We start from the raw sequence: 22892 nt of genomic DNA, 5'->3' as shown, positions 1-22892 counted from the left end.
TTGGCTTGACTTGTTTGCTAGCTTTTCATTAAGTTTCCTAATTAGTCATTAGTTTCTTGAGTTGTTAGTTTTTCACTTATTCTTAGTTTTGCTTATTTTAGTTTCTTATTTAATTGTTGTCTCACCTTCTCTCATTACCCCTCTTATTTATTGTGAAGCGTGAAATTAAATTCAAAGTGCTTATTTTGTGAATTCTTGAGTACTTACCACGTGGTCATATTTTTGCAAGATGCATGAGTAGTACTTTACTACCTATCAATTTGAGAAGTGGTCGTACTTTGCAAAGACTTTCTAGACAAAGGCCAAGGAATCGTTCACGAACACCTCCAAGGCCAAGAGTACCTCCAAGAGATCACTCACCGAGTCCTATTAGATCACCGGTTAGAGAGATGGCGGAGAGACCTATTCGAGAGTTTTCTAGACCTTCCATGGTCAACACGGCATCATGCTTGGTACTTCCGGTTAGAGAGGTGGACTTCGAGATCAAGCCACAACAATTGAGCATCTTGCCTATTTTCCGTGGGACATCATCCGAGAAGGCCATCAACCATATGCAAGACTTTGAGGCGATTGTGAGCACTATGTCAAAGGGTGGACTTCCCGAGGGTGAGTTTAAGATGCGGTTGTTTCCTTTCTCACTTAGAGATGATGCAAAGGGATGGTTTTTGAAGCTACAACCGAGGAGTATACGATCATGGGAGGAGTTGACGGACATTTTCTTGGATGCTTACTACCCACCACACAAGACCACTAGCATGAGACATGAGCTCTTACTCTTCACTCAACGTGATCATGAGACCTTTTGGGAGGCATGGGATAGGTACAAGGATATTTGCAATGCATGTCCCCATCATGGCTTGACTAAGTCTATGATGATTGAAGGTTTCTATGGTGGTTTGTTACCACATGAGAGGAGGAGGGTTGATGTTGCCGCACAAGGCTCACTTCATAGTCATGGTCAAACCGAGGCATGGGATATACTTGAGCACTTGGGTCGACAATCGAGGCAATGGGATGATCATGATTCTAGGAGGGAAAGAGTGAGGAAAGATCCATATTATGATACCAAGAGCACTCATGAGACAAGGGTTGCCCAAGAGAGCTCTAGTGCCGATTATAGGAAGCTTGAGAGAAAGCTTGATTTACTTCTTCAAGCTCAAGAGCGTGGTTCATCTACACATCATGTCAAGGCCGCTTCTATGTCTTCATCTCTATGTCTTCTATGTGATTCACCTATACATGCTACTAGTGAATGTCATCTTGCTCCTAATTATCCGGATTTTGTTCAAGAGCAAGTAAAAGCCGTGAATTCTTATGGTGGGCACCCTAGAAATGATCCTTACTCACCTACATACAATCCGGGTTGGAGGAATCACCCTAATTTTTCTTGGAGAGACCAAGGAGGTTCATCTAGTGGGTTTCAAGGTGGAAAGCAAAGCTTTAGAGGTGGCCAAGGTCAAGATTCATCAAATTTCGCTCATTATGGCAATGCACACCAAGGCAACACTCAATTTTCACAATATGGTCAACATGGACAGCAAGCATACGGGCCAAGTTCTCAATGCCAATCCACCTCAAGTCAAGGATTTCATGCTCAAAATGCTCCTCCCGGGTTTACTCAAGGTGGTGGCTATGGTCCTAACAAGTTTCAAGGTGTTCCCATTGCCTCACAACCGGAGGAGAAGAAGAGTGCAAGTGATGATGCTCTTTCTTCTATGTCTCAATGCATTACTATACTATCCCAAGGTCAAGCCACCATGCAAAAACAAATGGGACTATTAGAAGTGCAATTGAGTCAAATGGCAAAGGAGCTTAGCACACGTCAACAAGGAGCCTTACCTTCACAACCGGAGCCAAACCCAAGAGGAAAACTCCATGAATGCAATGCGGTTACCACTCTACGTTCAGGAAAGGTATATGATAATCATGTTTACATGCCTACATCTTCTAGTCTCCATACAGATCCTTTATTTGATGATGATGTCGGTTTGCATTCATATGGGGCCAAGAGGGAAGAAAATGTACCTTTTGGCCATGTTGTTGATGACCAATTGCTTACACATCATGATTCTTTTTATCATAAGGAGGATGGGACCGGAAGGGAAGAAAATGTACCTTCCGGTAAATATGGAGTGGGTGATGTGACTTTGAATATCAAAGGAAGAAATAAGGGGGAGGATAAGGCAGCCGGAGGGGAAGAAAATGTACCTTCCGGAGGAGCTAATCTTGGTAAAGGTTATGGTTTCTTGTCCTTTGAGAACAATGCAAGCAAATATGGTTTGATTGATAGCGGTAAGGAAAGAGCTATATTGAGAAAGAACACTTCTAGGGATGAGGATGTCTCGGACCCTAAATTAGATGGTGAGGCCATGGAGGCTAGGGACCCATCTAAGGCCAATGACACCTCTAGGAAGGTTCTTGATGACATTAGACCCACCACACATGAGTTTGAGCCATCTACTTCTAGAGAAAAAGAGGGGAGGAATAAGGAGGAAGATTTACATATGCATGGTAGCTCTAGGGATAGGAGTGGTCCGGTCTACTCATCACTAGGCGAGGCCTTGAGGGCTAAGAACCCTAGTGGGACTGTGACTACCCTTAGGGGCACCACCGGGAGTCTCACCTTTGATCCACCTCTTGATTTGAGCACACCGGAACCTCAACTTCCTTACCCTAATGTGCCAAGAAAGGAAAATGTGAAGAAGGGTGGGAAGAAGAAAAAAATTGGCTTGATGTCCGAAGTGCATGATATTTTGAAGAAGGTCAATGTCAATATACCTTTGATTGAGCTCCTTCGACAAATGCCGGTTTATGCAAAATTTCTAAAGGACTTGTGCACCCATAAGAGGAAGATAAAGAATGATGAGCGGTTCGAGATTTGTGAGGAGGTTAGTGCTATCTTGCAAAGACGGATTCCCCCAAAACTCAAGGATCCGGGGAGCTTTAATATCTCTTGCACTATTGGTGAGAAAGTCTTTGATAGAGCTTTGATGGACCTTGGTTCAAGTGTTAACATTATTTCTTTTGAGACTTTCCGGAAACTTGACCTTGGACCTATTAAAGCTACTCCTATATTCTTGCAACTTGCGGATAGGAGTATTAAGAGAGCCATGGGTGTTGTTGAAGATGTGTTAATCAAGGTTGATAAGTTCTACTTGCCGGCGGATTTGGTGGTATTAGATATGGATGATGGACCTCATAGTGACAAAGACATACCTATCATTCTTGGTAGACCCTTTATGGCAACCGCGGGAATAAAAATTAATGTTCAAAAGGGCACCATCAAAATGAAGGTATTGGGAGAAAAGGTATTACTTAAGAGTCTTGAACCCATATATCCTCCGGAAATAGTGAAGAGTATGCTCTCTATCAATTTAGTGAAGGGTAATGCAGCCAAGAGTGAGCGGATCTTTGGACCTTTGAATCTCTCCAAGCCTACAATCCGTGCACAAAATCATTTCTCACCTATTTGGGGTTATGACAATGAGCCACCATTGAAGCATGATGATGTAGTTCCTACTTCTACTTTGGAGCCTACTATCGAGCTTGAAAAGCTAACAACCCCTATTCTTGAGACTTATGAGCAACACGAGAAGAAGAGTCCACCATTGAGTGAGGCACAAAAGGAGTCCAACAAGAAGTTAAGGGAGGTTTGTGGAGTTGTCAAGAAGGAAGGATCTAAGAGGTATGATTGGCCTCCACCTTCAAGTTACAAACTTGCTTCTTCAATTGCTAGATGTTTTGGAAATGATAGTGATGCTAGCACAATTGTTGTGGGTGGTAAGAAGACATCTTTTGAGCCACCTTGAGGACAAAGAGTGAAGAAGACCGGCTTGGGGTCTTTAAAAACAAGCGCTTCTAGGGAGGCAACCCTAGGTAGTTTTGAAATTTACTTGTTCATTTTGCATCAATAAGGCTATTTAGCCATCTTTTTGGGAGGATGGGAGGTGTTTGGAGTTGGAAGTGTGAAGAAAGCAAGAATGTAGTGGTGAGTAGTTTCTGTCCAGAAAGTTCAGTTGAATTTGGTTGACTATAAATTCCAATAAACATGCGAATTTCAGCTGAAATTTTCTGGATATATATCCCTGGGTGTCTACTATCTTGTGCCAAAATTTGAACCACTTTCAGTCACTGGAACTCAAGTTATTTAATGGTCAATGCATGGAGGTCAGAACAGAGACAACTACTGTAGAGTGACTTTGAGAAGCTATACCCTCTACATATCAAGCTATTTGGAGCTAAAATTTTTCAGAGATGTATCTTCACATGTCCTCTATACACAGAAGAAACAGTTTTTGATTTTAACCTTCCTAGCTTCAGATATTGTGTTCCAAGTGACAGAGGTCAGAAACAGGGCACAGCAGAAACTGCAGAATAGATCAGTGAGTTTGGAGGCCAACGATGTTTGACTCAGATATGATACTTCAGTGAAATTTTACCTTCAGATATATTCATGAGTCTACTTTCGTATCCAGTTGGTCTCACACTCTTTGCACCTCTGGAGCTTCAGATATTACAGTTTTGGTGACTGAGGGTCAGCAGAAAACTTCATGACAGATTGGCAAGTTTGACCAGTTTTGATTTTCATCTCAGTTGGAGATAGGTAGTTCACTTTATATGGATAGAAAGCTCTCTGAGTCTACTTTCCATTCCAAGTGGTCCCACTTATTTATCTCTTTCTGAGTTTGAGATATGGGCATTTGAAGATATAAAGGTCATTGCTGGAAGCTTTCTGCACTCACTAGTTTATGTTCACTCGGGGTGGTTGGACTTCTTGCACTTCTACTTTTCAATGGAGGCCATTGTAGGGCTGTTGTGAGGTGTGTTAGAGGTGATCAAGGCCATGTGCTTAATGAAGGACCTTGTCCTTATTCTTTGGTAGCCTATTTGTGACGCATTGCTCTTTGGACACTATATAATTTTCAACGGAGTCGATCTTTCATGAGCACCTCGAGCTAGTATGGAGCATACATAAAGGAAGTCAAGGCCTTGTGCCTTGAAGTTGGTGTCTTATTTTAGTCTTCTCCGAAGGTCGTGAGCAATGGAGGGTCAACAAAGGGGGTTTTCCGTAACTTTTCTCCGCATTTAGATTTTTATTTTCATAGTTAATTTGTGTGCCTTCTCCCGGACTTCACTCTCATGCCTAAATCCGACACGGATTTTAGCTTTCTAGCTCACTTTACAACATTGAGGACAATGTTGGTTTTAAGTGTGGGGGTGAGGACTCGGGCGACTAAAAAAAAAAAAAAAAAATTAGATTAGCTTTTTGTAATTATATTTTAGTGGTTAATGCCTTTTCCAACCCCAATGACGAGCCATGGACTTAACTTGTTGTGATTGTGGATAGATTAAGCATGATTTAGGACTATGACTTTGTTTTGTAATTGAGTGCATATGTGATCTATGCTTGACTATATGTGTGCACATAGCCTATGTTAGGTTCGTTCATCATAGTTAGAGAAGCATATAGATTATTCGATTAACTTGCATGCCTTATTTGTGAGCTTTTGAGCCTAACATCCATAGTGTATGCATTGTTCATTCACTTTTTCTTCATGTGTGTACAATTTCATGACATTGCGTATCTAGAACTTGCTTGAGACCTCTCGAGGCTACTTTTAGCTTGCGACATGATAGAAAGGATGGAGGCATTAGGACTATATACCACCATGGCCAAAGAAGCATGTGCCCAAAGATATTTACCACTAGATTGCCACTTTGAGCCTATTTATAATTTAGCCTTTTTGTTCATTACCACCACAAATTCCTACCTAGCCTATACACTTTTATCCTACCCTTCCGTGGTAGTTGGTGAAGCGATTCGAGAGAATGACTTTATGTTTGAGTGCTTCAAAAGAAAAGAAAAGTCAAAAGTGTGAGGTTACAAAAGAATAAGTATGGGGGTGAGTGATTTGTATAGAAAAGGAAGTTCTAAAAAAAAAAAAAAAAAAAAAAAAACAAAAAAACAAAAAACAAAAAACAAAAAAAAGGAGAAGAAAGTTTGGGAAAATAGAAAGAAAGTTCAAGGAAAAGAAACGAAAAAAAAAAGAGTTCAAAAAAAAAAAAAAGAGTATTACGTAGTATAGTGTGGGTTGTACATTGGAATTAGAGTGAGTGAGTTAGCATTTGAAAGCAAAAGTCATATATCTCTACAAGAGAGAGTTGCTTCATCGGCTTCTATGGACTTTGTATTTCCTTATCCTTTATTTCTATTAGCCACTTGCCCTTAGCCCCATTACAACCAAATAAAAGACCTCTTAATCTTGAATGTTGTGAGCTACCTAGCGGAGATGAGATCGAAGAGCAAGCATATGGCGGCGCGTGTTGTGAAATTGCTTTTGAGTGAAATACATGTAACCCCTAAACACTTGAGCGGTAATATTTAGTGAACATTTGTGAGTTTAGTGAGTTATATCGGGTCTTCTATGTGCCTATTTGATTATGGTAGATTGATTTGACAAATGGATATCACATGCATATACTTGAGCATTTCTCACATGTGCATCTTAATTGCCTTACAAATTCATAATTCCTATGTTATGCTTTGTCGACCTCATGGTCATATACAATATTAGTTCTCCGAGGGTTATGGTTGGAAAGGCTAATACTACACTATCTTTATGTTTGTGAGTTAGTAGATTTTCGGATTAGATTTTATTTAGTTTGCTTGGGGACAAGCAAAGTTCAAGTGTGGGGGTGTGATTACACGCATTTATATACGTGTAATTATATCTAAAACACTAGAATTGAGTTAATCCTCATGTCAATTATTATGTAACTAATCTATTTTTATTTATCTTGTAGCAAATAAGCGGAGTTGAGAGTTTTGGAAGAAAATGATGCAAAAGTGGAGCTATTTGGAATTTCCGACAAAAGGACAATTTGTCAACCCGGTCAAACCATGGTCAATGCAAGCTTGAGTGCGAAATCCGACTAGTCTCTTCAGAATATATTTGGAAATATTCGAGATTGAGGAAAGAAATGAAGAAAGAAAAATAGAAAGGAAGAAGAAGTTACAATTATGTTAATTGATTAATTAATCATTTGATTAATCAATTATGCATGATTGGCCATAATCCTGTGCAGCAATTAAACATTCTATGTTTAATTGGCTTGAGCAATTAGAAACATCACGTGGCTGCCACTTCCCTTTCTACTCTCACAAAGAAAAAGAAAAAAAAATCGTCAGTCACATTTTCTTCTTCTCGCTCTCACACCAATCTGTAAATGCCACCTCATCCATAACCTCATCTCATTCTCTCTCTCACACCAGCCACATACAATTAAAAAGAACCCTACAGCGGCACAACCAAAAGGGTTATCCTCTCTGTTCATTCTTCTCGGTAGCCGCACACTAATATATACTCTCCCCAGATCCATTTTCTCCTTCTTCCTCTGAACAGCCGCAACCACACCCCAGACCCAAATTCTCTCTCTCACCTCAATTTTTCCAACAGTGCCGAACCCATCTCCATCCTCTCCTCTTCTCCAAAACACCACACCACCATACCCACTTTATATTTTCTTTTAATCTTCACTACTCCATATCAATTCCTCATCAATTTCTCAAGAGATTTCAAGGAGCATCAATATTTGAGATTGGGTAAAAGTGAAAAATCATAAATCAAGGCTTGTCATAATTGCTCCATAGCAATTTGTGACTTGTTCTTGTGACTTCTCACTCCTCTTCACTTTTATCTCTTTATTTGATGTATTTTGTTGTTGATTTGTGGATGGGTTGTGAGTAGTCTATTTAGGAAGCTAGGGTTTGAGCCCTAGCATGGATTTAATGTAATAAATATGTTTTGATTGAATGGTTTTCGATTTCGTGTTTGGCATATGTTCTAATCTATAATATTTGGCTTAGATGCATGCTTAGGAGCTTGATTAACTCTTGAATGTGTAGATGAGCATGTCTAGAAAAATTAGGGGACCTAATCACTTCTCTAATTTATGGCTAGGACACTTGTTTAGAACATGGTTAGTTACAATACCAATTTCGATTGCCGTATTGGCTAGCTTGGGAACCTTGATTCTAGGACTCTTCGCCTTTTGGTGCAACTAGAGGCCCTAACAAGGCTCTAGATTGTCCCAATTGAGTTTCTACGACCCTTGATCCGGAGTAGGAATACCCTTTAAGGAATCTATTGACCCATGAGCCTTGAAAAGCCTTGGGTACGGTTCTTGATGCCACTATGAATTGAGTGACCATTGTCGGAATATATTTATGCATTAAATTTGGCTAGGAGGATACCCTAGTGACCTAATTTTCATTTCTTGATAAGTTTCTATTATCTTTATCTTTAGTTGCAATATTAATTTTCAATTGTCAATTTTATTTTTCGCAATCAAAATCAAATTTCATAAACCACTTTCATTGTCAATACCACTTGGTTGTGGGTTTCCGCATTTATTTGTGGTTCTCTTGACCAATTTTAGGCTTGGTTGTTCCGAGCCGGGCATGCAAATAGTTTGGTGCTATTTTTCTAGGTGCTTTGTTAATTGTTAGTGACTTAGTAATCGGCATAACCAAGGATTGAAGTTAGCTTTTCAATCCCCGTGGTACGATAATTTCGGGTCTAAATATTTCCCACTTCTTTGATGACCGTGCCCTTATTGCGCGTAAGTTGCATTTTAGCACACAAATCATTTCAGGATTAGAGTTTCGTATTGTTAACGTGTTTTAGGAAAACTAAAATTGGGAGAAAATTGAGTTGTACTTTCATTGATAATAGGGGTCTCTTTATATAGATGATTACAAGCAGAGAATCTAAGTCTTACATGGAAACTGAATCATACAATGATTAAAATATCTCCGTAGATATCGATAAGACCCTATTACAACTCAGACAAGGAAACTGAATCATACAATGATTGAAATATCTCCGTAGATATCTATAAGACTAACCCTATTACAACTCAGACAAGTAATTAGAGTTTGGGCCAGACACACAAACTGTTTACTCCCTGAACTTTTACCTAAAAAACACTTCAGTCCCTGTCCTTCTAATTTCACACGTTTACTCTTTGTACTCTCAATTTTTGACTAATAGGTCCATTTTGTTACTATTCATCCAAAATTCTGTTAAATTGCTGACGTGGCAATCCCTTTTCTACTAAAATGTCTATTATACCCTCATTTCATCATCTTTTTTTTTTTGAAATAATCTTTTTTCTTTTTCTTAATTTTTTTTCTTCTGTTTATCTATTCTTCTTCCGGCTATTCTTCTTCCAGCCCTCTCTCTCTCTCTCTCTCTCTCTCCTTCAACTTCGCCAAACCCAATTGCTCTGTATCTAAGATGTGCGATCAAAGCCGTTAATAGTCGAACCCGCCCTCATCATAAACATGTGTTTACCGGTAGCCCAAATTTAAACAAGCAAATTTTCCAAGTAATAAGTCAAGTGGAAAAATGGTGGGCGGCCAATTCGATCCAGAAGGCTTGGAATTAAAGCACTGGGAGAAAATCTCCAAAACCCAATTCAAGGAATGGTCAATGGTAGCCACCAGAGACTCTAACTGCTCCATCTTCCTTCCAATTAATCACGAAACCCCCACCTCCCAACCTCCCCATCTCTATCGTCTTATTCCTCCTCGTCACTCTCATCGTTTTAGCAGTCCGATTCCGACTAATCTGGCCCTGTTTCGTAGAAGAAGCCTAATACCTAGGTCTGAAAATGCGGCAAATTAAGGAGCTGGGTGGGTTTTGGAGTTGGGTTAATTAGTGCGTTCTAAGGTTTTGGGGATTGGTTCTTTGATTGGGTGGGAAAAAGTTTGGTGCTTTGGTTCTGGGGCAGGCATTGTGGCGGTGGTGTTTGTGGTGTGGTCGTTTTACTTGTGAGTGAGGAAGAGGCAGTATCGGAAGCATTCTGATTTGATTATCAAACAGAAAGAAGAAGTTTGATTACTTGCACACCAAGTGTTTGATCAATTGCCTCACTTGGATTGTTTTTGTGTGTTCGTGGAAAATCCAAAGTACATGGCTTTATGTTTTTGCATTGGCTTAAGTAGTGAAATATTTACACAATATCGAGTTGAAGGATATAATGGAAACCGCAAGCCCCAGGGTGGCTCTGATCACACATCTTAGATACAGAGCAATTGGGTTTGGCAAAGTTGAAGAAGAGAGAGAGAGAGAGAGAGAGAGAGAGAGAGAGAGAGAGAGAGAGAGAGAGAGAGAGAGCTGGAAGAACAAGAGATAAATAGAAAAAGAAAAAAAAAAGATTATTTCAAAAAAAAAAGAAAAAAAGATGAATTAAGGGTATAATAGACATTTTAGCGGGAAATGGATTGTCACGTCAGCGATTTAACTGAATTTTGGACGGAGAGTAACAGAATGGACCTATTGGTCCAAAATTGAGAGTATGACTTAATGCATATACTCTTGCAAGCGTACGAATCGTGTCAAGTAAGGAAAGTATTTGGACCTTAGTTTATCGTACCTCGGGGATTAGGCGTTGGACCTAACTAAGGTAATTGGCGCTAAAATAACTTAAAAACATACAATGAAAAAAAAAAAAAATAATAATAAAGTAAAGTAAAATAATATTCACAAGGCACCAAGCCTTGACAATGCTCGGCTTAGCTCACACCAAGCCTATTCAAAGTCAACGCGGGCGAGAAACCCTAGGGTTTGACAGAGAGCAACAACCGAGGATCCTGAGGTTGCACGCTGGTATAGCTGCGACAGGGCTTCTTGGCGCGAGTAGAGACGACTTTGAGGCAGGCAGTGTTGGCTGGCCGGTCGGATTCCAAATCGCGCAGCTTGGACACGGGTCTTTCAGTGGTGGAGGTCTGGGCGAGGTCGGATTCCGGTAAGTTATAAAATCCGACTTGGAGGTGTGGCACGTTGGCTGAGGTTGTTTCCTCGTCGGTGGGTCTGGACGTACAGGTGCTCGAAGACTTTGCTTGGTTTGCGGCTTGAGGTCACCATGGCCAAACTCCGTCGTGGTTGGCCACCGGAGGGTTGGACGGCAGCAGTGGAGACTTGGCTACTGGGGGCTAGGGCTACTGTCTTGGCTGCTCGGGTTTGGGCTTGGGCTTTTGGGTCGGGGCTCAAACTTGGGTTGCTGGGCTATAAACCTAGGCCCACTTTATGGGCTTAAGGTTTTTTAAAGTGCCAATATTAATTCAGATCATGGTTCTTCGGAATTGGTAATTATCTTGAGTTGGATTGGAGGAAGTGGCTTATGGATGAGGAACTGACTCCTATTTGTTTGCTGGGAAGTGGCTCTCTGTTGGTACAACAATTGCGCGCCTGGCTAATGGGGATGCTAGTCAATGGTTTTGTCCTAAAAGACACGGAATTGTTCTTTGTTTATGGGTCAACTTCCAAAGCGGGCTCAAAATTGACTTGTAATGAATCTACATTACTTAGATAGGAGTGTGGTAGTTACCCCACCATTTTTCTGTCTTTAAGTGTATGTTAGACTCCGGCTCTTTGGCTGGTCATCTAATGCAATAAATCTTTGTTTCAAAAAAAAAAAAAAAAGCCATTAACTTGTAGCCCAAATGAGTTATGCACAATAGAAGGTAGAATTTTGTTCGGGATTTTTGAATTGAGAATTAACTAAATTAAATGCAAACTAAAATAAAAGCAAACAACTAATTATCAAGCAAGAAATTAAATTCAGATTTCAAATTAATGAGAACATGGGAGTGTCGGATGATTCACACTAACTATCTTGTAAACATCGATGCCAATTTCACAAATGCATGCATTTCCTATATGTGTTAAGTCCCGTATCTAGTACCGGTCAAGGCTACTAAACAAATTATCCTTTCGGTGTATTAACTATGCCAGTTAAGGCCACAATCAACTCTCTAAGTTAGGCATTACGCCGGTCAAAGCCGTAATATCTAAAATTAGAGGCCTAGAGAGCAAGATAATAGAGACTCAAGCTAGCTTAGCAACAATTAAGCTAGCTAATAGTCACCACACTTAAATCCTAGATGCAACAAGACTAATAAGTTGTCAATTTATCAATCTATTCATCACAATTGTCCACAACATAATTTCAAAGGGTGACAAAGCCTAGAAACATGCTTCTAAGGACCAATAAATTTGGATTTAAAGCATACACAATGGAAATTGCATTTATTAAAAGTAAAACATCAACATTTATACAAGATGAATTAAGGTTTCACAATCCTAACTCCCAAAATTGAACTACTCACAACCCATTATCAAATACATCATCAAATACATAAGAAAGTAGGAGAAATGATAGAGGAGAGAGGGAACACAAGCTAACCTCACAATTTGCTATAGGCAAATATGAACCCAACTTGATATTAAGCCCTCACTCTTTACCAAAGCCAAAATCCCTTATGGTGATGAAGCCTTGATGATGTGAAGTGAAAACCCCTTAATTGCTCCTTCCAATTTTTGAGAGAAAATGACAAGAGATTTAAAAATGGAGGAGAGAGAGTGGGGAGGTGGGTTACTGCAGTTAGAGGAGAGGATGGAGAATGGGGTGTGATGGAGTTTTTTTTGTTTTTTTTTGGTACATCGGGGGCCAAAGGCCCAGAAAGAAGAGCAAAAAAGAGCCTAGCTCAGACTGCTAGAAAACATTCTAGGGTGAGCTACAGCAGTAATGTCATCAAGTAAGGTACTGGTAACCATAGCAGGAGGTCTTCGGAGGAGACAAAATCCAGGAGAGTTAGAGACACTGACCTTGGCAAGAATATCAGCTGCCATATTTCTTTCTCTATGAACATGTTGGACTTGGGAGTAGTTGAAATATTGCAGAAACTGTTTGCAATTGATGGAGTTTTTTTTGGTGTCTGACTTTCGGCTACCCAAGAGAGGAAGAGGAATGGGTTAATTAAACTGAGTGGCTAGGATGGTTTCGTGAGAAAGACGAAAGGATAGGGGACAAATGGTATGGCTGCAATGGTTGAGGGGGAGAGAGTGACGTCATGGCTGGTTAATCACAAATGGCATGGCTGCAAAAAAGGCGAAGCACATGGAGCTGTTGGCTTTACTAAGCATGATTAACCAAATAATTGGTTAATTAACCAATTAGTTAATTGTTAATTAATTGATTATCTGCCAATTCATTTAATTAAGTCTCCTTCTTTGCTTTTTTTTTCTTTTTCTCTTCTTCCTTTGCTTTTCCCGAGCTCAAGCCAAAGATTTTCACATATTTGCTTGCATTGACTCATTGACCATTGTTGACTTTTAGTCTTTTTTTGTCGATAACTCCAATTAGCTCCATTTTTGCACAACTTTTTTCGAAATCCGCAACTCCGCTTATTTACTACAAAATAAATAAAAATATATTAATTACATAATAATTGATTTGAGAATTAAATTATTTATAGTGTTTTAGATATAATTATGTATATACATGACATCTGCCGGCCATAATCAGCACTCATACTTAACCATGTCACCTTGTCGGAATGACTTCAATTGTGTGACCCCTGGAAACACAGCAACACAACCTTCACCGGCAAACTATCTCCAAGCCGAAATATGCCTCGACGCGCCGCTCAAAGCCGTCTCTTCAAAAAGGATCAAAGCTCGGCAAACTCAAGCATATCAGTCCCACATCGAAAACAAGAGTGAGGTAACTCATTATTTCACCTATAAAAGGTCCACTTCTCTCTCTTTCTCTCTCTCTCTCTCTCTCTCTCTCTCTCTCTCTCTCTCTCTCTTCATTTACTACGCATTTAATAGCTATCTACCGCTACATTTGTCAATACAAGTACATCGTCTAACGTTAGCATCGGAGGAGCGAAGACCGCCAACCGCGGTCTCCCCTCTTGACGTCGTTGTATTTCTCTTGACAGATTAACGGAATTTCACGAACTCTATACATATCGGAAGATTAGATCCTCGTCCATGTTATCGGAAGCTGACATCATATGGCTGTATTCTAAACATTAACAAATTACATGCATAAAAATGCGTGTAATCAAAGTACAATGAGTAAACGTGTGAAATTAGAAGGATAGGGATTAAAGTATTTTTTGGATAAAAGTTCATAGAGTAAACAGTATTTAACCTTTTTTTATCTATTAAGACTAGGAATGGATTCAATGAAGGTGAATATATCACTTGGCCGGTACCGATTACCAATCAAGCCACTATTTTCCACTCATATAATAGAAATCAAAACTAGTAGTATTGGTTAACTATTCATGGCCTAAAACATTGATCAAACCGAACTGAGTATGGTGTGGTTCTGGGGGATTTAAACCGAGTCCAGTTAATCAATGCCAAAAAGTCTATCCCTAATTGAGACGATAATTGTACAAAGCACATATAGATAGCTGTAATGTATACCAGAAAATTAAGGGAAAATTTCGCAAACAGTACACCAAGTAAAGGACACTAATAATTCTTATACACAAAGATTCAAACCAAACATTTCGGTACACGAAATCTGAAACTCGACCCACTATCAGTACACGACGTCAATTTTTGACACCAAAATGTCCATTATGCCCTCAATTCTTTTTTTTTTAATAATTCTTTTTTTATGTTATTTTTTTTCCTTCGTTTTTATCTCTTTCTTCTTCCTTCTTCCGGGCTCACTCCCTCGCTTCCAACGCCGCCTTCCTCACCTCCACGCTCACTCCCTCGCTTCTAACACCGCCCTTGCGAGGTGAGCTTCTCCCGCCGCTGCCGCTCCGCCTCCAAGTGGTTGAGCGGCGTGTCTCGGCCCAGCCTGGGTTTCCGGCCCCGTTTCTTCGGCGCTCTTTTCATCCGGTAGTCGGAATCTGCGAAGTCCGGGTTTGGGTTCGAAGCTCCGTTCTTCTTCTTACTAGAACCAAAAACATGTTTCTTGTCGTCATTGTACGAGCTGTGATCCTCTTCCTGCACGCCGGCAATGACGCGGATGTCAAAAATAGAGAAGTTCCGGTTGATGAACTCAAGCGGTCTTGTTTCTGGGTCAGGCTGATCCGACCCGAACAACGACTTGGCTTGCTGGATCAACCCCCAGTTCTCTCTGATCAAACCGGAGGAACCTATTTCAAGAACACCGTCGGAAGTTGGGATGCAGATCAAGGTCTCGATCTCGTGGATATGGGCCTCTTTGGCTCTCTCGCAGTTGTTGAACTGAAGCTCGTGGGTCCTTCTCAGCCAGATTGAGGTCCTGGAGCTGAAGGCCTTGCCTGGAACAGAGACGTCCCTGACGGCGAAAGATCGAGTGAGGGAGTGAGCTCGGAAGAAGGAAGAAGAAAGAGATAAAAACGAGGAAAAAAAATTATTTAAAAAAAAAAAAGAATTGAGGGCATAATGGACATTTTGGTGTCAAAAATTGACGTCGTGTACTGATAGTGGGTCGAGTTTCAGATTTCGTGTACTGAAATGTTTGGTTTGAAACTTTGTGTATAAGAATTATCAGTGGCCTTTACTTGGTGTATTGTTTGCGAAATTTTCCCTAAAATTAAAATGCATCTAACTTTTAAAATGGGCTAGGTTGGTATGGTAGAGTCATGGCCAGGCACTATGATGTTATATGCAGTGCATGTGTTGAACAATTAATTTCTTGACCACATTTATAATTCTTAATGAATTTAATCATTATATAGAAAAATATCTATCTTACACGCATTACTCTAAAATTAGTTTGGTAAGATATGGGAAAATATATAAGATATAAGTTATATAACTTATATGTTGTTAAATATTTTTTTAACTTTTCGTTCAAAAAAAAAGGTTTTTTTAACATGATATATGGAAATATATGGTTAGGAGTCAGAGATATGTATAGCCGTTTTATCCTTACAAAGCATCGCTTTATTGTTTTCTCTAATTTTTGTGTTATACGCGATTTTTGTCCTTAACATCGAAGGAGAGAATCGAACTAACATGCAACTATATAGTCAGGCCCGACCCTAGTGCTGGGCAGGCTTGGCGACAGCCCAGGGCCGCAAATCAAATGGGGCACCAAAGGAGGAGTATATATATGTGTGTGTGTGTGTGTGTTTCTGACTCTGTGCTAATGAGCCTTTATTGGAATGATAAGGACAAAAAAAAAAAAAACATGGGGACCAAGAAGAACGGAATTAAAAAGTCAGGAAACATAATTGTATTAATTAAGTATTTAATTATAATTAAAGTTAGAATCTCTCTTGGTATTTTTCTCTTTCTTTGCAGCGTCTTTCTCTCTTCTTCCATGATACGAGAAGATACTCTTTTCTCAACTTTTTCCTCTACATCTCTCTCAATCCTTCTTCCCTCACAAGCTCATCGAATCATTGCCTCATTTGATTTTTTCTTCCCTATTATTTTCTCTTATGGCATTTTTTCTTCCCTTTTTTGTTGCAATCTCCAGAAATTAGGGTTTTTGAGATAGTAATACGAGGTATGTATTCTTCTTTTCTTGACTCCAATAAAGAAAGAGAAAGGGAGTACAATTTTTTTTTTTTAATGTGTTTGGTTATCCCTCAATACTATTGCATGTTTTGTCTATAATTTGGTTGAGTTTTGTAGTAGAGTTTGATACTTTCATTGAAACATATTTTGTTTTCATTAGTTTGATTTCCATTAAAAAAAGAAATTTCATTTTTTGTTGTTGTGTAACTGTGTTAATCCTCAATATATTTAGAGCAACTCCAACAGGTTCTCTATAATTTTTGTATTATAGAGAAGCAAAAGTCAAACATTTAGCCTATTTTTCTTTTCCAACTCCAACAGATTCCCTAGTTTACAGTAATCTATAAAATCTCCATATTCTTCTTTAAAATTTTGGAATTTGCTGTAAATATAAGGAATTTGGTTTTCTCTCTCCTCACTTTCCCTAAAATAGTAGGGAATCTGTTGGAGCAAAAGATGCTCATTTTTCCCTAAAGTAGAGAAAATTTTCTATTGGAGTTGTTCTTAGAAACATGGATTTTTATAGAATCAAATTGGACTTTTAACACTTATATGAGTTGACCAATAGAAATATAAGGGGTCTAAAGATAATTCTCGCCCAGAGCCTTGAAAGACTCAGGACCGACCCTGTATATAGTACGTAATTGTTTAAACATGGATAGCGCAATTAGTTTAGAATTTGGATTAGAGTCTTGGAGATGATATTAAATATGGTGAGTTGGGTTTAGTTCGGGATAAACGTACAATGATGAAGCACTCTAGTTCCATTACAACAATTTTATTAATTGTGCTAATCAAAGAAAAAAAAAGTTCTTAAATCAAAACTACTTCATTATTACATATGTTTGCCATTATACATAAAACTCTTTTGTTATCCAAATAGACCTTCGACTATTTATTGACTATTACTAAACTCTATTATGCATTAAGAAAACTACGTATTTGTATCGTTGTAATAATGCAACATGTATAGCTTGTAGCTAGATATAATTTTTTTTTTTTTTTGAAAGGAGCTAGATATAATTTTACAAATACATACTCTGAGCTAGCTTTGCTCGGGTTTACTTGACTGCGGCAAATTTCGATAAAATTCTCAAACATGGCGGTGGCAGTGAACCTCCGACTAGGAGGGTGGGGTCTTGTTCCCTTCCTTTCTCTGGTTGTTTTGAGGGCGGTGGCAGCTAGGGTTCTCTCCGGTGTGTTGCTCTGATCTTTGCTTTATGTTTTTTCCTCAGTCCAATGGTCGTGGTCGTTCCGGCGACGTTTCTGATGGAGGACTGATTGGTGGCGGTCGGTGCTGATTGGTTTGTCTGCAGCGAAGGGGATATGATTTATCTTGGGGTTTTGTCCATTTACCCCATTTCTAGGGATTTTTTCCCCCTTACCCCATTAAGTTTTTTTAATTCCCTCTTATCCAATACACTTTAAGGGAGTCTTCCCTAATACCCCATTAAGATTTTTTTTTTTGTTTTTAATTTTTTTTAATATCATTTTACCCCTCACCCCTTTGTTACTTAGAGAGAGAGAAACTATAGGAGACTTCGCCGGATTCCGGCCAACTTTAACCGGATTCCTGTCACCGGCTGCCGCCCACCTAAATTTGCTGAAAATCTCATCGAAATTTTTTTTTGCCCCCAATAGACGTCTATTGCCCCCTAATAGACGTTTATTGGCCCCCAATAGACGACTATCAGCCATGTATTGCCCCTCAGTAGACGTCTATTGCCCCCCAATAAACGTTTAGATTACCAAAATGGTAATTAATCTTCCTAAAACTACACAAATAAAACTTTGATTAAAGAAAAAAACAAAGAGATTACATCAATTCAAAACGTCTATTGCCCCCCAATAGACGTATATTGCTCCGCAATAGACATTCAAAACTTTTTTCCTTTCCTACCGTCCCATTACTTAAAAAAAAAAAAAAAAAAAAGATTTGGCCACCCAGTCTTCTCCCTTCTTCGCCGGTTGTAGAGCCTGGACCGGACCCCTAAGTTCGCAACTGTGATTCTTTACAACCTATGAACAAATCGATGATCTTCTTGTTCAAAACGACGACGATTCGATGTCGGAGCTTGAGTCCCCTAACCTCAGACTGAAACGACATGTCGTGGATGCCCAAGGGACTTGAGGTCGTCCCAGATCATGACTTGTTGGCCGGGGAGGCCGGGTCAGGTCCGCCTCCGACTATGGCGAAGATTTGGGTGGTGCCGAGCATACGGATTCGAAAGCATAAGTGGATTAAGAAGTGAATTAAGAAGAAGAAGAAGATTGCGAGGACCTGATCGGCGATGGGAGAAGAAAACGAAGGCGGAGCAGGTTGGTCGTCGGAGCAGGAAACTTGCAATAAGCGAGGCTACGTCGGAGTCGGTGGTGAGAGAGATATGAGAGAGAGATCAAGGTGAGAGTGAGCGGAGGGATGTCCGGCGAGATCCTCTTGGTTAGTCGGTGCCGGAAGTCGTTCGCCGTGGTGACCGAGTTGGAGAGAGAGAGAGAGAGAGAGAGAGAGAGAGAGATATCGAGGTGACTCAGGTGAGAGAGAGCGCGTATGCAGATTGCAGATTGGGTCGATGGCACGATGTAAATTCATTAATTAGCTTAGGGCGAAATTGTCATTTTGTTTTAAAATGGGCAAGTGAGAACAAAAATCTCTTGCTGGGGTAAGTGAGATAATTTTCCCTCATTTTGGGGCTTTGGGTCAAGGACCCATTTTTCTTCTTGCTATGATGGATGATGGAGCTATCGATCCATGGCGGTTTGTTGCTGTCAAATGATGGTCTTCTGATCGATTCCGATTGGAACTAGAGACTAATTGCTATAAGGCTGGTGACTGGGATGTTTTTGAAAGAGTTGTTGTGGATGAAGGCATTGACTGGAAGACGGGAATTACCGGGCTGGAGGTGGTTTTTTTTTTTTTTTTTTTTTTTTTTTTCTAGGATCGAAACGCTGCATTGGGGCTGAAGCTATGTTGCCTATTGGACTGGACGAGAGGGGTGCAAATGCCGGCGACGAGAGTATCTGGTTTCAGGCGGTAGCGGTAAGTTTTGTAGCGGGGTCCTTTTCCCGGACAGCGGCAAGGGCTGGACCTCTTTAACGGTGGCGTTTCTATAACAGGGGGTGGAGCCTGTGGGGGTGCCTTTAGGATTTTCTGCTTGGGCCATCTGACTTCAATCCAGTTGGTGAGCCTAAAGAATGATTAGCTTGGGCTTTGGTCCCCAAAGGAATTTACTTTTTCAGATGAAGGAGTTGAGGGTGGAGTTCCATCATCATCTCCTAGTATTTTATATATATTTTTTTTCAGGTCTCAAAAATCATTGACTTTGTTGTCTCTCATATCCTTCGCGGTCATTGGATTTTGTTTAAAATAAAAGGACGTAACTTAAAAAGTGGGTGTACTTGAGGTATGTTGATTTCTTATTTTATTTTTAGAATAGGGTTTTAGGGTATTCTGTAAACGATGTTTATGACGACCCCATGGGTACGTCGTTTTTGTATTGCTTGCTGAATTTCAATGAATGAATGACATTTTCTACTAAAAAATATATATAATTTAGAAAGTTACATAGTAGCACATGACCAAAGATGTAAACACAGAAAACCCACTTACTAAAAGATTTATACAAATAAGGATATGAGCCCAGGCCCAAAAGCCAAATGATGTAAGCCTGATTCCCAGTTTTAATGAAAAATAACCAAAATACTCTAATTTCACCACAATTTACGACACTGCCACTATCCAATATCCAAAACAGTAAACCGATCTAAACCCTCAATCTGGGTATTCCAGAGGCATGGTCTCTGCTTCAGGCTACAATCTCGACAAGAATCCAACCCTGGGTATCGATACCAGTGTTCCGGCGACCATTATCACCGGCTTTCTCGGTTCCGGAAAAGTGGGTTTGGGTTTCTCTGCTTTTCATTGTGTTTATTCAATCTAGGTTTTGATCACTGAGAAAGGGAAGAGCGGCGGTGAAATGCCAAGTCCACTGAGAAAGACGCCGTGCATGCCAGAACTAGGCTAGCCGAGATCCGAAACATTGGTGCAGGTTTTGAACTTCATTGCTGACTCAGAATCGTCTTTCTATCTCCACCACCTTGGTTTCAGCGAAACAAACTGGGCCCTTAACAATTTACGTCCAACGGTGGCGAAGACCGATGAAATTAGAGTCTGGGTCATCGGAATATTGATGGGTCTGATCTGGGTTTTGCTCAGAGACTTTGTAATCGTCGAAAGCTCTGGGCTTTGGACTTGGGTCTCTCCCAAATTGGGCTCCGTTGGTGTTATTTGGAGCTCAGGCGAGGTGGAACTGGGTGCTCCGTCGGGTTTGATGACCACGACCTTCTGGTCAGTGATGATTTCTTCGGCTTAACCAACGTTACATGAACTGTTGAATGTTGCCTATATATGATCATCATGGTTCTTGGCATCTTGGTTAGTTGTAATATAGATACTACTTTGAATACTTTCATAACTAAATCGAGGGTTGGTGTACAATCCTACCTATGGTGTCGCCTTCACACTATAACTAGTTGACTGGTTTTAATAACAGAAGGCAAAAACGAAATATAGAAGCTAAGAAGTAGATGAACTTATGAACATTTAGAAGCAAGACTTGGAAAATAATTGGGAATGAAGAAAACCAGATAAAACACTTAATTTGATAAGCCCCGTGGCTAAAGATAAGATCAACACTTGTATTTTTTTTTTTTAGAATGACATTGGGAGTCGAGCAGAGATAAGCATTCTGTTCACTCAAACTTGCAGAAGCAAAAGAAAGATTGAATCTTTTTCCAATGCTGGAAATGGATGGCTCTTCTAAAGCTCCCCAAATTCTCTCCAAGATGTCGTCGGACCTGACTTTGTAACTTCGTTAATGTTTAAGTTGCGGTGAAACGATGAATCTTGTATCTTAATTTTAGTAACCCGAGATTCAACTGGAGGCTTCAATTTCATTCATGGATTGACAGATCTAATTGCTCATGCTACTGTTATTGCTCCTGCTCCTGCTACTGCAATTGCTTTTGCCACTGCTACTGCTACTACTACTATTCCTGATACTGCTATTGCTTCTACCACTGCTCCTACTACTATTCCTGCTATTGTTATTGCTTCTGCCACTGCTACTACTACTATTCCTAATACTGCTATTGCATCTGCCACTGCTCCTGCTATTGCTACTATTGCTGCTGCTGCTACTGCTGCTACTGCTGTTACTAGGAGTGCTGTAACAGGATTAGGCGATGACGAGTGCAGTAGCAGACCTGGATGAGTATGAGTGCAGCGAGTGCAATAGCAGGATTGGACAATTGCAGTAGCAAGATTAGGTGATGACTAGTGTAGTAACAGAACTGAACAAATATGAGTGCAGCGAGTCAGTGGCAGGATTAGGCAATGACGAGTGCAGTAGCAGGATTAGGCAATGACGAGTGCAGTAGTAGAACATGAGTACAAGTGTAGTAGTATAATTGGACAGGTATGAGTACAACGAGTACAGTAGCAATATTGGACGAGTGCAGTAACAGGATTAGGCGATGACGAGTGCAGTAGCAGAACTAAACGAGTATGGGTGTGGCGAGTGCAGTAGCAGAATTATGCGATCACGAGTGCAGTAGCAGAATATGAGTACAAGTGCAGTAGCAGAACTGGACGAGTATGAGTAGCGAGTGCATTAGCAGGATTAGGCAATGAGATTAGAGTAGTAGGAGAGTGAGGTTTTGTGAAGTAACATAAATGGATTATTCTCAAGAAAAAAAAAGTAACATAAAGGGGTTATTCTAAAAAAAAAAAATGTAACATAAACGGATTGTTCTCAAGAAACAAAAAACGGATTGTTCTTAGAAAAAAAAATGTAACATAAAAGGATTATTCTAGAAAAAAAAAAAGGTAACATAAAGGAATTAGAAGTCAAAAGCAATAGTTAAGGGTAAAAAAGTAAATTGAATCATGACATGTGGCAAGTGGAGAGCAGATTGTCTTTGTAAGATTTAATCCTTATAAAGATATTAGAAGTCAAAATAAATAAATAAGGGTTAAAAAGTAAATTAACTCATGACATGTGGCAAGTGGAGAGCACATTGTCCTTATTTGTAAGATTTAGTCATCATATGTTTAATTTAATCTTTAATGTATGTATTTGTTAAGTCATCTTTTGTCAATAACTTATATGTAATTTGTTAAAAAAAAAATATAATTTTAGATGGCTGTAGAAAACTACCATTACAATCTATATTTCGGACTATAACTCAAAAAGCTTCTAACTCTCTCGTTTGTCGTTCTCTCTCATAGCTAGGGTTTCCCTCGACAAAAATCTTCCTCGTCCGGCGGCGCACCCGCGTCGGCGTGGGCCTCTGGTCTCGTCGGCGTTTGGCGCGTGCAGCCGGACGGGCACTTTCCTCCTCGGAATTCTCAGATTTCTGGCAACTTTGGCAGGTTTCAATCTCAAGCGTGGTCTAGGAGAGATGGAAGGGAGGTGGATGTCAGGGTGGGTAGATCGATTTCGATCTGACCTTCTATGGTCTTGGGCGATCGTAGGTGCAGAGTGGTATTGGAGTGGGGTTGAT

At 39.9% G+C, this 22892-nt stretch overlaps 1 protein-coding gene and 1 non-coding gene across 2 annotated transcripts; both read right to left on the bottom strand.

Annotated features, from left to right (window-relative positions):
* Positions 1-752: 752 nt before the first annotated feature.
* Positions 753-859, bottom strand: LOC112168498. The gene has a single exon (XR_002924266.1). It is a non-coding gene; the product is annotated as a small nucleolar RNA R71 (small nucleolar RNA).
* A 13735-nt stretch (positions 860-14594) lies between these two features.
* Positions 14595-18438, bottom strand: LOC112164378 (transcription factor MYC4-like). The gene is made up of 2 exons (XM_024300580.1): positions 18351-18438; positions 14595-15172 (listed from the first exon to the last, which is right to left on the bottom strand). The coding sequence occupies exons 1-2, from the start codon at positions 18436-18438 to the stop codon at positions 14595-14597; spliced, it is 666 nt and encodes a 221-aa protein (XP_024156348.1).
* Between the last annotated feature and the right edge of the window lie 4454 nt (positions 18439-22892).

The sequence above is a fragment of the Rosa chinensis genome, chromosome 5 (genome assembly GCF_002994745.2).
Source record: "Rosa chinensis cultivar Old Blush chromosome 5, RchiOBHm-V2, whole genome shotgun sequence".
In the NCBI taxonomy this organism is placed as follows: Eukaryota; Viridiplantae; Streptophyta; class Magnoliopsida; order Rosales; family Rosaceae; genus Rosa; species Rosa chinensis.
This window is presented reverse-complemented; position numbering and strand designations above follow the sequence as displayed.

Coding starts and splice junctions, on each gene's coding strand:
- LOC112164378 (XM_024300580.1), bottom strand. CDS start 18,438: ATGTCGTTTCAGTCTGAGGTTAGGGGACTCAAGCTCCGACATCGAATC. Junction 15,173..18,350: donor GATCATCGATTTGTTCATAG/GTTGTAAAGAAT, acceptor CCTTCTTCCGAG/CTCACTCCCTCACTCGATCT.